At 37.9% G+C, this 16,680-nt stretch overlaps 1 protein-coding gene across 4 annotated transcripts in view; it reads left to right on the top strand.

Annotated features, from left to right (window-relative positions):
- Window positions 1-16,680, top strand: part of CADM2 (cell adhesion molecule 2) — a 1,288,026-nt gene that overhangs the window by 1,271,129 nt on the left and 217 nt on the right. For all 4 annotated transcript variants that reach the window (XM_056807166.1, XM_056807165.1, XM_056807167.1 and 1 more), the window contains 2 exons: window positions 9,221-9,346; window positions 10,060-16,680. The exon at window positions 10,060-16,680 is cut by the window's right edge and continues 217 nt beyond it. In XM_056807166.1, the coding sequence (XP_056663144.1) occupies window positions 9,221-9,346; window positions 10,060-10,178 (245 nt within the window). In that variant the 3' untranslated portion in view covers window positions 10,179-16,680. The remainder of the gene's footprint in view (window positions 1-9,220; window positions 9,347-10,059) is intronic.

Here is a 16,680-nt window from a genome sequence, read left to right as displayed (position 1 = left end):
TTAGTTGAAATTGTGAAATTAGTTGATACAGTCAAAATACTATAATGGGTTGTAGACATAGCATTTAAGGATTTTCTAATAGAAATTCACCCTATCACAAGGGAAGCACATATTTGTGTATATGTGGGAGTGTGTATGGTAGAAGAGTAAATATCTAAATAATTAAAAGAATGTCAATTTTAGATGACCATATAACCTGAGAATATATTGAGAGTCAACGTAGCCCAGTGGATAGAGAATTGGTCTTGGAAACAGAAAGAGCTGTAAACAAGTGACACAAAAAAAGTTCATCAGCTAAATCATAAAAGTGTTCTGCTCTACATTGCTAAAGAGATTACCTACTCTAAAGAATTCATGCATACTTCAATATTTAAATAACAGTGGCCAGAATACTAGATTTAGAGCCAAAGCACCATGGTTCAATATGCACCTTATCTAAAATTTAACTTCTAGGAGAGCCTTAGTTTCTTCATATATGAAATAATGGTGTTGGGCTGAATAATCTTAAGTGCTTCCTTACAATTCCAAATTTTACAATCTCCTTGTTTCAAAAGGCAGCATAAATAATGTTATTATGTTCAGGTTAGGTACAAAATTACTTTGCAATTTAAGAAGAAACCATTTCCAAAGTAATTTCTTATGCTGTAGATATTAACACATTCCTCCTCCTCCTCCATGGCTTTTCTGTATAATCTTGCCTAAATATATGCCTAAATTTAATTTGCATACAATTTACGTGGTCAAATCAGTATATGCCAATGTCACATGTTCTGCAGTTGCCTTCCTTCTTAATGGAGGATTCAATTTATTCATGTTATGCATGTAGACTGAGCTCACTGATGTGCAAAGAGTTTCTGTGCATTGTTGACATCGAAAACATTTACAAGCTAGAAAGATATGAAGGAACTGAATCAAAATTCAGCATTTCTAAGAGGCCATGTGAAAAAGGAAAAGGATTAAAGAGGCAAGAAGGGAATATTAGTCTGGTGTTACTGAAAGAACATGTTGATTTTTCTCTAAAACATGGAAAAATAGAGAGATCTGTTAGAGGGTCATAAATTTCAAAGAATTTTTCATTCATTCAATAGATATGTACAGAACACCAGCAATATGAGAGACTGTGCTAGGAACGGCATGATGTTTTCCATTTGGATGTTTAAATTAGGACATCATTGCACAAAGGAATAGGACTATTAAAACCTCTTCCATGGCAATGACAGGCTGTTCCATTCTTGTTTCAAGGGATCAGATGAAGGATCACTGTAGTCTAGCCTGTTGGACAAAAACATGAAGGAAGAAGATCCTAGTCTTTAGAGACTTCAATCTTGTCATGGCGACAGAATGATAAAAGTGATATTTTCTCTTTATGGTGATACAGCATCTTTTACATTCATTTTATCATTTCAGCTTTATGATAGTCTTGAGAGGTTTATCCATATATTCTCAATTTACTGATGAAGAAGCTCATCCTCCAAGAGACGATGCCTCTTGTTCAAGGTCACGAAGTTGGTTGGCAATTGACTTGGACCAGCAGCACTTCTGCCTCCTGATTTCTTGTCAGTGTTCTTTCCTCTAAATTATACAGTCTTTCAACAAGTTGGGAATGCTGTGGAGGGGCTTCTTCTAGAATTCAATGCAAAGATAGATCAAGTGCTGACACTGTGCTTGGTGCTCAGCCAGATGGTCTCTGAGGTCCCTTCCAATTCTGAGACTATGATTGATTCTATTTTTGTATAGGTTAGATGAGATGACTGCCATGACCCCTTTCAATTCTGAGATTCAAGGATTACGTGACTTTCTAGCCAAAGCAGAATGTATGCATGTGTATTCCATGACATTTTCCTAATAGAGAGCTGAATAGTATCTTTCCACTTTCAACAAGCATCATATTCCCATGATTTGCCCCCTGATGCATCTTGTGCTTTTTTCATTTACCAATATAACCTTAAAGTTATTCCTCTAGGTAATTTTCACCATTTCCCTACTCTTTTTTTTCTTTTCCTCCAATATTCTGTGCTCCCTTGAATGTCAATAATGAAAGAGTTGAACATTTCAGTGAAGGACTCCTCAGGCCTAATAGTTACCCTACTCTCCTCAATGTGGAGAATCATCTCTAGGGTCATTTGAATTCTTTAGCTGAAGAAGCCTAGGGAAAACAAAACCGAGTTACTACAGGAGGAAAACACTGAAACGAGAATTATGCTGGAATCTGCCCTGGCCCCAAATACAATTTTGTTTTGCTTTGAAAACTTGTGCTTTCTTCAAAGACAGAAGCAATGTCTTCAGTAGGTTCATTTTGCATGCGGTGCCTAGCACAGTATGATCTATCGGTAGTTAACGAAGACTAATAATCAGAGAACCAATTGTTCCTGAAAAATGACGTGGAGCTTAAAAACAAATGCAGGCTACAATTGCACATGACTCTAGTTTTCTCAAACACCACTGCTCATGGCCTTGCATCACATCACAAGACTGTTCTTAAATAGGTATCATGGACATTTAAGACCGGCTCTTCAAATAAGTGCCAAATACAGTGGTTCTCATTTTTGAATGAAAATTAAATAAACAGCTGTAGAAAACAGTGTTCAGGAGACTATCCTTTATCTATTTTTCTTTGTACATGAACTCTTTGGGGATTGAAGCATGGGGAAATTTAGAACTTATTGAGCTAGTATGGCTATTCAGAATCTATTTTGCTTCCTAAAAGTTCCTGTATTTTAAAAGGAAAGATCTGGTTTCTTTTTGTTACCTTAGCCTCAAATTAATATATGTAGATTTATACCCATTACATTAATTAGTTTTATTGGAAATTTTATCTAAATTCGTGTCCCATACAGACTAAGGGAGCAATATATCTTAATTATTTTATCCTTCAAGAGTAATTCTTGATTTCTTGAATTTTGGGTTGTGGGGTAGAAACAATATATAAGATTATAATGTAATATATGGCTCCAGAATAAATGGAAGGATGTAGTTCTCTCAAAGGGCTCTACTAATATCATATATTGCCATAGGATAATATATTTCTATCAATTATGCAAAGCTATTTTTAATTTTTTTTAATGTTTCTCCCTTTCTAGTGGTCTTATCCAATGGAGGAAGATGAGTTAGTCTCTCAAAGTCATCTAAAACATCAAAATTGAGTTTTGAATCAAATCAGTCTAAGCTCTTTGTTGCATTGGGCACTTGTGTTCAGAATGATTACTGCATGAGCATTGCTAGTTAAGCACACTGTTTTCTGCCACAAAGAGCTACTTTTCATTACAGTTTGTGTTCTATGAGAAGAGGAACTGAGTTTATTTTCCTCTCTGTATCTCTAGCTTTGGGCACAGTGGTTTGAACAGAGTAAGCTTAAAATAAATAAAAGCCTATACTAAGTTATTCATTCATTCCATACATTCTAATCCATCTTCCAGTCAAATGTCAAATTGATCTCCCTAAAGTATCTCTGTTCCTATCACTCCCCCTACCCAAAAATTCTTCAAAGGCTTCCTTAAGGATCAAACATGGATTCCCTTTTTGGTGTTAAAGCCTGGCCCCATCTTAACTCTTCCAATGTCTTACACCTTGTTCCCCTGTACGTACTCTTGGATAGTCTGACCTCTTTGTGTATGGTACACTCTATCTCGGACCACTTTCCTCATCTCTAGCTCCCAGCTTCTCTGGATTCCTTAAAACTTGACCTGAGGTCCTCACCTTCGACCAGCAGCCTTTATACTTTGCCCCTGAGTTTCCTCCCAGTTTTATCCTATAGAGCTTTTTGGTACAGTGTTGGTAGCACACCGTCTCCCCCATTAGACTGGGAGCCCCCAGAGAGCACGGCTGTTTTTGCCTTTCTTTGTAACTCTGGTCCTTGGCATACAAGGTACTTAGTGAATCAAGTAGGCTGCTGCCTAGAGCATGACATCAGCTCTCAGGAAATCAAAGCTGGAGGTTGCAGACATTTAAGGACAATGAGGATTTGGATGGGGAAAGTAGAGGTAGAGTTGTATTAAGCGTAAAAAGCAGCATCATTGCTCAGAAAGTCCTGAAGTGTTATGTCCCCTGAATTCCCCATCAGTGAAATGAAGACAATAACAAACATGGGACATCAGAGTCAGCCGTGATCATGGCTCGTCCAAAGATGCCCTTCCTGGGGCTTCCCCTAACAGATGGGTTTGATCTTCGTCTTAGAGACTTGGGCAGTGTTTCCCAAAACTTGCCTTGGCGATTTGTCCCATGCTGTATCAACTTTGCTGTCAGAAAGGATTCCTTGAAACCGCAATCTCTTCTTCTGAAATGTGGATCAATATTTCCTGCTCCAACTTCATTGGCAATAAATAAAAACTGGTTATTTAATGTAATTCCACAAGCACTTGTCAGGCTTCTACTAAGTGCATCATATTCACAGTTATTCTCACAACACAAATGAGGATTTTGCTGCTGCTCCAAAATCCCTAATTCCCACTCCTGGGTAAATACCTGCATTTGATGTTCATGGATTCCCAGCCTCTCCCCTTCCAATGCTGCTCCTAAGTGTGTCATCACACCCCTTCTAACCCGCCTCTTTGATGGAAGGGGAACGTAAATGGAGCTTTCTGTTAATAAAAAACAAACTGATTTTTACAAGCATAAATTGCCTATACCATCTGACTTAGACCAGTTCCTGCTTGAATACATCAGTATTTTTTATTCTGACCCTTGACTTCCAATATATTGTTTCTTGTGTGAAGAAGTATTCTGAGACTCGCATCATTCTCTTTCCCCAGCAAATTAGCATTACAATATCTATCCCATAGGCCTCACTATTTCAAGACTCTTTTTCCCCTAAACCATCCTACAAACCATCTTGCTCAAGTGATTACATACACTCCATTTAAAAAGCCTAGAAAAGCTCAAAAATGTTTCTTATAAAAATTAAAAGTTAAAGATTTTCCATGTATTTACCCATGAAATCCTTTCCTGCAATATATTAAGACTGAAACGAAAGAACTACCTTGAATTGGAAGGCCTCATTCTAATTCCACTTCATCAGCTACCTTGTGATCAGTTTTAGGCAAGTTATTTCATATGTGAGCCTGTAAAAGGGAGAGGACAAGCCTAACACTTTGCATGCTTCCTGTACACAAGATGGGAGAACATGCAGTTGTATAACCTGCAAATTCTTGACTTAATGGACTGAGCTCATTCTTAAGACATTTCCCTGATCTTTGACCACTTTAGAATCTCCCCAAGTTCCTTCTGTGTATTCCCTCATTGGGTCCCTTGTGGCAGCAAGCATTGATTCTGGCTTGCTGTCACCAGTGTTATCTCTGAGCCCATTTTTACAGTTGCCCCAACTTCTAGAGCTTCCAGTTGGACCCAGAATACCATTAAATTTAGCCACTAGTCAAAGCCTTCCCATCTTCATGACTATCCTTCCTAGAGGATCAGAGAAGAGCCTTAACTGCACACAGTCTCTCTTTTGGCCAGTGTGAGGAAAAAAGATAGGCTGATTCAGTTCCTTTGAGATCCTTTGGCAAGAATCCTCCTGAACATGGCTGCTGCACTATTGATATATCAGGGCAAGCAAAGTAAATTAATGTGAAAAATTGTTGTAGAAAGATGGGTGTTATATTTATTGGGAAAGGATTTTTTTTAACATACCTATTATATCATATTTTAAACTTCAATGCCCAGATTGGGAAACACTAAGTCTGGAAGATTTAAGAAAAACTGCAACTTATGTATGTACAGGTCATAAAGAAATCCTAGAGGAAAAGGATGAAATAATAAAAAAGCTTAAATCCAAGCTCAAGGAGGCAAATAGCACAAGTAAACATAAAGAAATTGAAGAAATAAAAAAATCTAGCCACTCTGCAATCATACAAACCCACAAGAAATTACACACAAAGCAATCAAAGGAGAAATGTACCCAGATGTTTCCTCTGTGGAAAAATGGGTCACATGGTTCGAGACTGTTATTTAAAGGCACAATTATTCCAATCTAATAACAAATAGAGGTTCTGGAAAAGCAATGTAAAGTATAGCAGCAACAATACACAAATACAAAATGTTGTGATTGTAATTGCAAGAATTCATTGCAAGAACCAAATTTAGAAACCATGGAGAGGTACATCCAACAAGGAGTGAAACCACGTTATTCTCAAGTAGTCTCAGGTGCTGCCAAACAAAGTCAGTTATGAAGCCAGATGCATGGGGTAACATCAAAACAAAAAATGGGAAAAGAAATAGGAAAAATGAAAAGGAAGGGGACTTCATGCAGATAGAATTTGGGGTTCCAACAGCACAAAATAAAACTAAGGAACAGACAGAAGAAGAAATGCAATTAGATAATGATGTAAGAGAGATTTAAGAGAAAATTTTTGGAACAGCAGAACAAGCTACAAAGAAAGAGGAAGAAACAGAACTGGCAACAGTCTGTAATATGTAAACTGCAAATGAATTAATTGAAGCACATGAGCAAACAACAGAAGGGTCCAATGGGATGGAAAATGCAATAACAGAGAACATTCAAATTAGCAAACCTCTGGGAGACAATGGCACAGAAATCAGGGATGATATTACAAAAGAAAATACCAATGACATAATAGAAAAGGAAACCTTAAATCCTTATGCAGAAGAATTCCAGCCAATAGTAACTGCACAAGAAAAAGCAAACACAAACATGCCATCCTTAAGTCTCCATAATAATGCAATTCCCTTGCAAACTGATGCTGGATTACAAAATGAATGTTCAGAGCGACAAGAGAAGTCTGTAGCAGAAGAACAAAACTGGGATATGATTGTAGATCCACAGAAGGAACAAATGCACAAGAACCAAATTTATCAATACAGAACACAGAATTACAGCATACTAATAGACAAGAGCTTGCAAAACACTTGGGAAATATAGAAAGCACCAAGCAAGAGTCAGTGCAAGACACAAATCACACAGAATCACTATATTCAATAATGTTTGATTCAGAAAATGAAAAAGACCAAGAACCTTATGAATACATCAAACTTTATAATCAAGATCACAAAGCTTTACAAGAGGGGGAGACAGATGATTTCATTAACAACTCAAATCAAGAACAAACAATCCAGTCAGAAGAGTTAGTTAAGGACATAAACTACACAATCTCATTAGAAGAAATGCTGGCAGCATTGGGAGTCAAGAATTACCAAGAACTTTGTGAAAAGTATGAGGAAGTGGATAAAGACACTAAATTAGCAGTACAACAAAATCATATGCCTGATAGAAAACAAAGAGAAGAAGAAAGCAAATAAGAACAGTTCTAAGCTTCAGAAGTGATTGGGCCTGAATCTTTGGGCTAAACCAAGAAGAGGTACGCCACTCCAGACTGGGCTAAACAAGCTCCTCCCTCCTCCAATACCAAGAAAGAAGTAAGTCCTGGCAGGAAGGAAGCGCTAGTCACAAGACCCAACTGCCACTCCCAGTTGCCCCTTCCCCCACCAACTGTCAGTCTTGTTTCCTTTCCACATAGTTTGGGGCTGGATTACAATGTACGTTAAACATCAGGCTAAGGAATTTGTATTTTGTCCCAGAAGATTTGAAGACTTTTGAGCAGGGCAGTGATAGAGTTAGATCCATGCCTTAGGAAAATTATTTTGGTAGCTATGTGGGGAATGAATGAGAGGGGAGCACAGCTAGGAAGGTTGTCCAGGAAAAGGGGAAATAGGCTGAACCAGGGCAAGCAAAGAGAGAAAGGGGGCTGGAATAACGTGATATTTTGAAGGTAAAATGGATAAAAATCTGTTACTGAGGGAGGGTATGTGGGAGAAGTTGGGGAAACAGGGCCAAAGGTGAACTCTGTGAAGAGTTTATAAGTATTCATAAAGCAATTTGATAAAGAAATGTCATTACTGTTCATTTAATCCTATCACTGACCATTTTATAGATGTGATCATTTACCCTTTTCTTAAATTATTTATAGTGATGATTGTCATTAAATGGCATTGCATGCCCCATTGTAAGCCTAGGATCTTTATATATAATTATGTAATAGGTAGCTCTAAAAGAGGAGGAGTAGTACAACCCATGCTGATCTAAATCAGTAAGGGAATTTTTTTCTGGGGCAAATCCATACTAATGAAGCACAGCTCTACTATATAGTCCTACTCAAATATTTTTTGTAATTAATGTGGAATATTGTTTGTGAAAGGAATTCTGGTATTTAAACGAGATTATTTTAATTCGTTATTTGTATATAATGTTTGATGCCTATGTTCACCTTTTATGATAATTACCTGGACTGTTGCTTGACAGTATGTTCTTCATTCTTTTTCTACTAAAAGAAAAAATTGAGATTCATTGACTAGATAAGCCATTATGTCTTGGGAGTTGGACTCACTTAGGATTCAGTGCAGTGAAGCCATTTATCTTTTTCTTCCCATAAAAATTCACAATGAGTCTACACTTACAGGTAACTGATTCATTGCTTTACATGTCAGATGAATGACTAACCCTAAATAGTGTCATTTCACAGAACTCCCTCTTTTTGGTCCTCCCCTATGATTTAGACGCCCTTTACTGGTCCATGCAAAGCAGAGGAAGCTTAAATCTAGTAACCTTCACAATGTTTTGTGCCATCAGATCAGGGCGATTCCTAAAAGTCTGCCAAATTCATTCGAGTAACTCACTGTTGTTAACCAGATAACTGCGGTCATTGATGGACCAAATACTTGAGAGAGAATGATTCTTAAGGACGCAGGATACATAGATGGGATGCGATTCAGGCAGACTCAGCTATCTGCAGAGCCATATACTTCATCCCCCTTTTATTTCTATTGCAGCAGGAGAGGGAGGACAAGAAGAGAATCTATAAGGGATTCCCACTGAGATTTAGCCCTATAAATTCTGAATTACTCAGACACTGTTCGGCTGATGCTTCTCTGATCCCCAATTCTCAATCACTTGTTTTAGTCCTAGGGATGGCTATGGGCAGAGATCCAGTGCTAAAATGAATAAGCAAAAAAGCAAGGTGAAAACAATGGGAGCTTTGCTCATGTCAAATAGCATGAAGTAGCATTTAGAATGTGTGTGCTTTCATTGAGACTGCACACAACTGCTGTACAGTTAGAATGATGCCTGAGAAGATGTAGGCAGGAAGGTAAACATTCTCCTCAGAGATGAACAATGAAATGTATGCATTCTTGAAAAATAAGATCATTCGATTGGTGACCAAAGAAGGACTCACTGTGGGGGGGTCTCTTTTGTTTTTGTTTTTTTAATCAGATCCTAACGCTCTGGCTGGACAGACGGGCCCTGACCACGCTCTCATAGGAGGGATAGTGGCTGTTGTGGTGTTTGTCACACTGTGCTCCATATTTCTGCTTGGTCGCTATCTGGCAAGACATAAAGGTAAGACAGATTCAATCAAAGGGGGCTCGCCTTTGGCAGCAATCCTTCCTTGTGACTAGGCTCTCTCTACACTTTTTTTTCTTTCTCTCCTTTCTTTTTGTCAATCATTTGCTCAGAAAATCTCAGCTAATACTCAGCATCCAGATGCCAGAGAGAGCTTGATTTTCACCTTATTTTACAGCTGGATGAACTGAGGCAAAAGCATATGTAGCAACTCACCCCAAGCCATTCCATTGAATGAGTGGCTCAGAAAGAAGTGGACGCAAGTCTGCCATCTGTCTCTAGAAAGCCGTGCTAGTGTCTTCCCGTGTAGTCACGGATTCCAGGTTCATGTGGGGAGTCTCCACAGATATGTGCATGTGACGTCAGAGCAGAGAGGGAAGGACGCTTTTTAAAAGTATGACATAATGCAATACAGAAATGGGCCATGGAGCCATTGCTCTTGGTGAGGCTAGGATTGGTCCAATCATTCCAAAGGCAACTGCTGCTGTAGTGGCCATCCGCCAGGCTGAGTGTTTGATCTCTATACATCCGACCACCCTTCCCCTACCACCTTCTGGTGAAAAGGCGAGCCCGTGTACATTCTTAATTTAAATACGCGCCTTGTGCAGGACAGCCTCATTGAAGGTGAGTCTAGATGTCTGGCAGCTGGATGTAGCGGCTCATGAAATCATCACCCTGCCAACCCATTTCTTCCGTGTTGATTTCCACAGGAACGTATTTAACGAACGAAGCTAAAGGAGCTGAAGACGCACCGGATGCGGACACAGCGATCATCAATGCCGAAGGCAGCCAAGTCAACGCAGAAGAGAAAAAGGAGTATTTCATCTAGACGCAGACCTAGATTTGGGGTTTCCCTCTCGGGCTGACTGCTGGAGAACACTGGCTGCCACCTTTCAGAATCATGTCTGCCATCTTCTCCCCTTATTAACCTCCATGCCGTACTGCTCCCCATAGCCAGTTTATGCCAACAATCGGCTTTCTTTGCCACCTCTCTTTAACCGCCCCCATCCATAATGCAGGCCATCCCTCATTGCCTAAAACCCATGTTTGCTCTCCTAACATACAGTGCTTGAATATACAGCCTTAACGCCGTTAACCCTCCTCCGAGCCCTGCCACCGAGTTCTTTTCTGCATTAACCCTAATGTACGCAGGCTTTTCTTCTGCCGTTTCTTCCTTACTCACAGCCCTTTATCCGCGTCCACCACTCTCTGAGGCGAAGGCCTCGCGTGCTCAAGTTCAATCTAAGGGTAGAGGTTTACAAGGAATGCTTTGTACGCGTCTCTGCTTCCAAGACAAGTCTGGAAAGACGCCCCAGAAAAGCCACTGTAGGGCAGCCTCTAGGATGCCCCGACTCAGTGGCGGAGCCGTACCAAGCTGCTATTGGCCGAGGAGCGCTTGGTACCGGAGCCCTGGGCTTGGGGGGTCCCCATCCCCTGCTGTCTATCCGTAGACGCTGCATTAGCTTACTGTAGTTTCATTGACAAATAAATTTCTCCAACACGGTCACTGCTTTGGGGATCACAAAGATTAGGTATGTTTCGGTATTTTTTCATAATTTATTTGCTCCACAAGGACTCACCTGCCTACACAGATTGGACGTATTCATAGGGCACAATTTCAAGACATTTTAGTATCTGTATATAGTGCATATAATAAATCCAATTAAACCTTATTTGATACATATTTAACTTTTGGGGCTGTAGGTAAGTCAGTCACAAGTAAGCATTTTCTAACGTCCATTCTATCCCTTTAGATATGACTTAAACCAATATTATAAGTAGATAACATGTATTAGTATTTTTGTCTGTATGTCCTAGCACTGTTCAACAGCAAATTTTTTCTAGTTCTTGTTAATTTTTTTATTTGTTATACAATGGAAGCACAATGTTATAAGGAAAGGTAATTTTAAGCTAACAACCAGTGCACAGCCTCAGGTTTTAAATGACAACCACATTTGATGAATATCCTAAAGAAGAAACTCTTAAGTTTGCTAAATAAAAATTTAAGAAAATCTCAATTTTTTAAAAATTTGGCAGTTTCACAGCTGCTTTACCTATCTTGATTTGCCAAAAACAAACGGAAAAACAAGCATTAAGATAGATGTTTTGTGTAAAAATGGACTAATTATTTATATTAAATTCCTGTCTATGCATTTTGTGAGGTACAAACTTATTCACAGCGAGTAAAAGAGAATTTCTGCCATGTTTTTAGCTTCCCAGAGAAAGTTTCTCTCTCTCTGGATTAGTTCTGAAGTTTTGGTATAATTAACCATTACAGAAATTTCATGACTCTTCTACATGTCAACAACAACAAAACAATGAATGGAACACTTTTACTCAAAGAGCTAACGGTCTCTCTGTGATCTGTTACACTACTACTAGATCAGGTCTCAGTATTTATTTCACGCTAAAGAATGAAAACCATGACTGATTAATGTTACTCTCCCTTTTCCAAGTGTTGCACCTTTAAGGGGAAAAATGGTCTACTTGTAAAGTTGAAAGTCATGATGGCCGATGGTGAAACAAATCTCTCGGGATTGATTTTTGGGGTAGGGGAATGTTTGAGTACATCATGTATTACTATCAAATGAAAGGCAAAGAAAGGTGCTGTATCTTAGATTATTTATCAAAAAGTATAACTCTTTTAAGGACAATGTTAGAATTCTAAAACTTTTTGTTGAAACATTTATCTTGTTGATTTCTTTTAAAAAAAGAAAAACGACGATGTCAGTCAAGCAGCACTTTTTCAAAATATACAGAACATAAATAATATGATGTGGTTGAGTGTTAACATAATAAATCATATACAGTATGACATTTTAAAGAAATAAGTCTGCATTGATGTGATTGCATGCTTGTTTTTACAATTCACTCCATACCATCTGTGAAAAATGCAATAATATGTTAATATAGTATGGTAGTTTGAGAGAACCAGGTAGGTGCTACTAGACACATTGAAACTAGTATAGGTTTACAAAATGTTCATGTCTTTCAAAGCGGAGTCTTTAAAAAGACAAACACAAAGCAAAATTCATCCTGTTTAGTATGGAACAGAAAATTCTGACTACAACAATAAGTTGTGTAAACTGCATCATCAAATACTATTTTAAACTTAATTTCAGGATGCATTTACAAAATTGGTACTTTTCATTGATACTGTGTTTACATCCCTCTTCATTCCATCTAAATCTGACTTGGCTCAAACTGCTGAATTGTTGCTTAAATAATTCAAATAGTATTTATAGCAGTGTAAAAAAAAATGCAAAATTTGGAGCATTTTGAGATTTTGGACTCTTTTAACCCTTCCCCACAGTCATGTAATATCCACAGTGGAATCTGGGAGGGGGATAGGGGAAGAAAAATGAATCAAAAGGCAAAACTAATATTGGGGGCACTAATTATATATTTCAGCAATTAGTTATTGCTAGAGTTCAACGAAGAATACTTTCAGTTTCTTTTTAGCAAAAAACAACTAATGAGCAAAATTATCATTTTTCTGACTTCTCAGAAAAGTTCCTTTTTCATTTTCCCTGAGATAAAAAGTTCCACTCTAAATAGTCTGCCCACCTTTGTTCACCCCAATCAGATAGATGTGGGAAGCCAAACCATGCTGATTAGAATGTTTGGGCTATACACACTAATAAAGAGCGAGTCAAATTCTGTCTCGGCTAGGTGAGCACAGTCATTACAGGACTCGGTGAAAGAAGTGCACACATACCCAAAGGTAGAATTATGGCACATTGTTCTTTGCTCAAAAGAAAGTAGCTAATCTCTGCCAGTGTACTGTTTACAGTGTCCATCTCTTCTTCCTCATCTAAAATTGTCCAAGCAGCATCTCTTCTCTTTTTTTTCCCATTTGCTTGTATCTTAGACAGAATGATTCTTTTCTAAGTGTGAGTGCATGCGTGCGTGTGTTCATGTGTGAGGGGTGCTTCTTGGAACTTGTTTTCTGTCACCAGAGAATTCAAGAAGCAGTTTAAGGAACCTGAAACTTCCGTTGAAGCTTAGAATTTAACCTAGAAAATGGATGCTCTCATATGGCTTCACAATGGCAAGCCTTGCACTAAAACTCCCATAAGGAAATAAATAGATACAACAGGAAGAAAACTCTTTTTTCCTAAGGCAAGGAAGCTAACACCTCATGTATTTTCATTACTATGTACAAAACTATCAATCTCTCAATGAAAAGAAAGGACTGGTTCATTTGTAATTATGTAACCATGATTGTACTAGCATTGAGGTTCCGTGTACGCACATGTACAGTAGCTATTCAACACTTACAATGTAGTTACATGTACTCCCATGTAACATAGCAGTTATAGTGTAATTTAGTGCCACTTATTGTAAAGTGTTACCGAAAGGAAAACAGTAGCGTTACCTTCGCTTTCTCTTTGAGGAGGAAGGTAACTTGTGAAGGCAACACCTTCGATGGATCGACATTACGTTTCTTTAAGCAAGAGGTCATGCAAAGCCTCACTTTGACACTGCAGCTTCCCCTTTCACGACACTCCGTACTTAGAGTCCTCCAAATGTCCAATATTGTCGCTCTTTGCAAATGGTAATCCATGATGAACATACCAAAAAAATTCAGCAACGCCAGCTGAAGTGAGTAGAAACATCAAATGGAAATTACTGATGAGTAATGCTTTTTATTAAGTGGCACAAAGTACACACTAAAAACTATGCAAAAATATAGGTAACTACAGTGTATTTACATGTAAGTATCTTGTACTTGCTGTGTATGGATGTTGGAAACCCATGTAATTATAATATGCATTTTGATTATCCTTAAAGAGGAAAACATACAGGAGATAGAATCATTTGTTTTAAGGTTTTTGCAATATTTACCCTTAGTGCAATATCCTCGATTACCTGGGATCATAAATGTAGAAGCAAAAATGCCAGATTTGGCTTTCTTTTTTTCCCCCTCCTCTGAGGTTCACTAAAAAACGGATCGCCAATTTAAGGCTTATAGTTTGTTCATCACCACTGACCACATACTGAAGCTAAGTGAGTAGGGATAAATAGCTTTCCTATAGCTGGCTCAACAGCATCCGAGTGCTAGCTTCCTTCCTTCATGGAGCTTACCATCATTCTACTACATACAAGGGGGAAGAAATATCCTGGAATGTATTGTCCAACCCTCTAACACTGGAATATCCTTACTTGTCTTGGAATTTCCATATATCTTTTCTTCATGCTAATTTGGCATATTTTTATCATCTAACTACAAAATGCTTCCATTGAGGTATAGAGATGCCTTCAATACTTGGGGTAACTTTTTCTAAACATTAAATTTTATATAGTGACATTTTCTTTTTCAAATCACTTCTTTCCTTTCTCCTCCACCCTACTCTTATACCCTTCCAAAGGTAATGAATTATAAGTAGCAAGGTAGTGAAGAATGACAAAAAAGGGAAATGAAAATAATTAAATTAGTTCAAATGCTCTATATTAACATTGTATATAGCTATCTGTTTTCATGTTGTCAGTATTGAATGCAATAGATATTGGTTATGACTGGTAAGTCTTGTGCTATGTATTCTTAAAATGATCCTTCTACCTCTCACTTTTAGCAAAGGCTATAAGATTACAATATAAATAAATGAAAAGAGGTATTTATAAGATCTCCAAGGCACATTCAGAAGGGATTATCACAACCATCTTTCCATTGTGAAAACCAAAAGCCAACTTCTTTGATTGTGTTCAACAGAGAATAGATCTATATGTTTCTTTCTTTAACATTAAAACTCCCCTATAGGCAAAATGAGATAGTCACCTTTTCAAATCGAAACACTTATATGCCTTTCAGTATTTTGAGGACGAACGGCAGCACTTTGGAATCCAACCTGGTATTCTGCCTCAAGAAAAAAATAAATATTAAAAATTCTTGTGAATTTTCTGATTACATAAAGCAAAATGAAATGGATAATTTATTTTCCCAGTGATTTTGATGAATGCAGACAACCAATCGAAACAATTCAATCTCACCTTCTTGTACATATTAGTCTGAATTTTCCAGAGAATTGCCTCAATTATCCATTTTATTTTGCCCATGTAACCACAGCTTGAATGTCTTGAATGATGCCATTTAATTATCCTTTAGGGGAATACCATTTTTAAAAGCACAGATGTTCATATAGAAGGAAAATAATATAAAATTCACTCAGTTTTGTGGTATTGGTGAAGCTCGTCAAAGAAGCTTAAAAGGAGAAATAAAAAGAAGTTGATTTTATTCGATGTCAGTATAATGCATGTCACATCGTGGCTAGTATGTTCTCACACATGCCACAAATAAGTCAGCTATGTAAATCTTACTGTTCTCAGCAAGAATGGGCCCAAAAGACAGGGGGAAACGGCATCTTCTCCATTAAGATAGATCCAGTCTTCTGGAAGAAAAAATGAAAATGCTTTGGAAAGGTTCCAGGTACAAAAGATAAATTCACCAGGGCTCAGCACTTAAGCACTTTCCCCACATCCAGGGTCAAAGCAGCCTGAACTGCACCGACAATTTCTTACACACAGTACTGTAAAAGCTCAGCTCCATTCGTCACAAGCTTTCTCTTTTAAACGGGAACATTGGACGATTTTTGTTTCTATTTTGATGACAGAGAAAGTTTTGTAAACTAGACATATGTAGTAGTTGCAACAAGTGGTCTCAAGTCAGGGGACGGGGAATCCCATACGTCAGCTTGCTTGTCATTTCTTCCCTCCCTCTACCCGCCATGTTTTCTCCCTGTTTCTCCAATGTATTAGAAAAACCCAATGGATGGGGGGAGCAAATGTTTTAGAAACTTTCGCAAAATTTGTTTTCTCTTGATTATGTGTATAATTTGAAAATGTTATCCAAGTCCGTTTGCTGTATCTATTGTACCTGCTGTATACGAATATGATGATGCGATTTGGAAGTGACATGAGGATTGAGTTTGAGATTGCTGACAGATGTGCTTCATATTAAGTTCACTTAAATGTTTGTGAATTGGTTGTTGACTTTGACATTTTACCAAAAGAAACCTCTTCTTATACACCGTAATGATTTCAACCTAACCAGCGTTGGAAACAAGTCTGCCATGCTAGGATTCAGATGTGTTACTGAAAGAGGTACATCGTACCACTGTGGCCCACTAGCTAACTCGAAAACGAAAAGGTTCCACGTGTCTGGCTTACAGTTCAGAACATTTGGAAGGGTATACTTCTGACACTGTAAAAACCAATTCCGTGTACGTAGGATCCACAGGAATTAAGCATATTGCACTGAAGATAGAAACACAATTGCTTAATCTACTTTGTCATTAGTATTTTTAAACAAACAAAATGCATATTGTAATGTT

This window comes from Monodelphis domestica, chromosome 8 (genome assembly GCF_027887165.1).
Source record: "Monodelphis domestica isolate mMonDom1 chromosome 8, mMonDom1.pri, whole genome shotgun sequence".
In the NCBI taxonomy this organism is placed as follows: domain Eukaryota; kingdom Metazoa; phylum Chordata; class Mammalia; order Didelphimorphia; family Didelphidae; genus Monodelphis; species Monodelphis domestica.
This window is presented reverse-complemented; position numbering and strand designations above follow the sequence as displayed.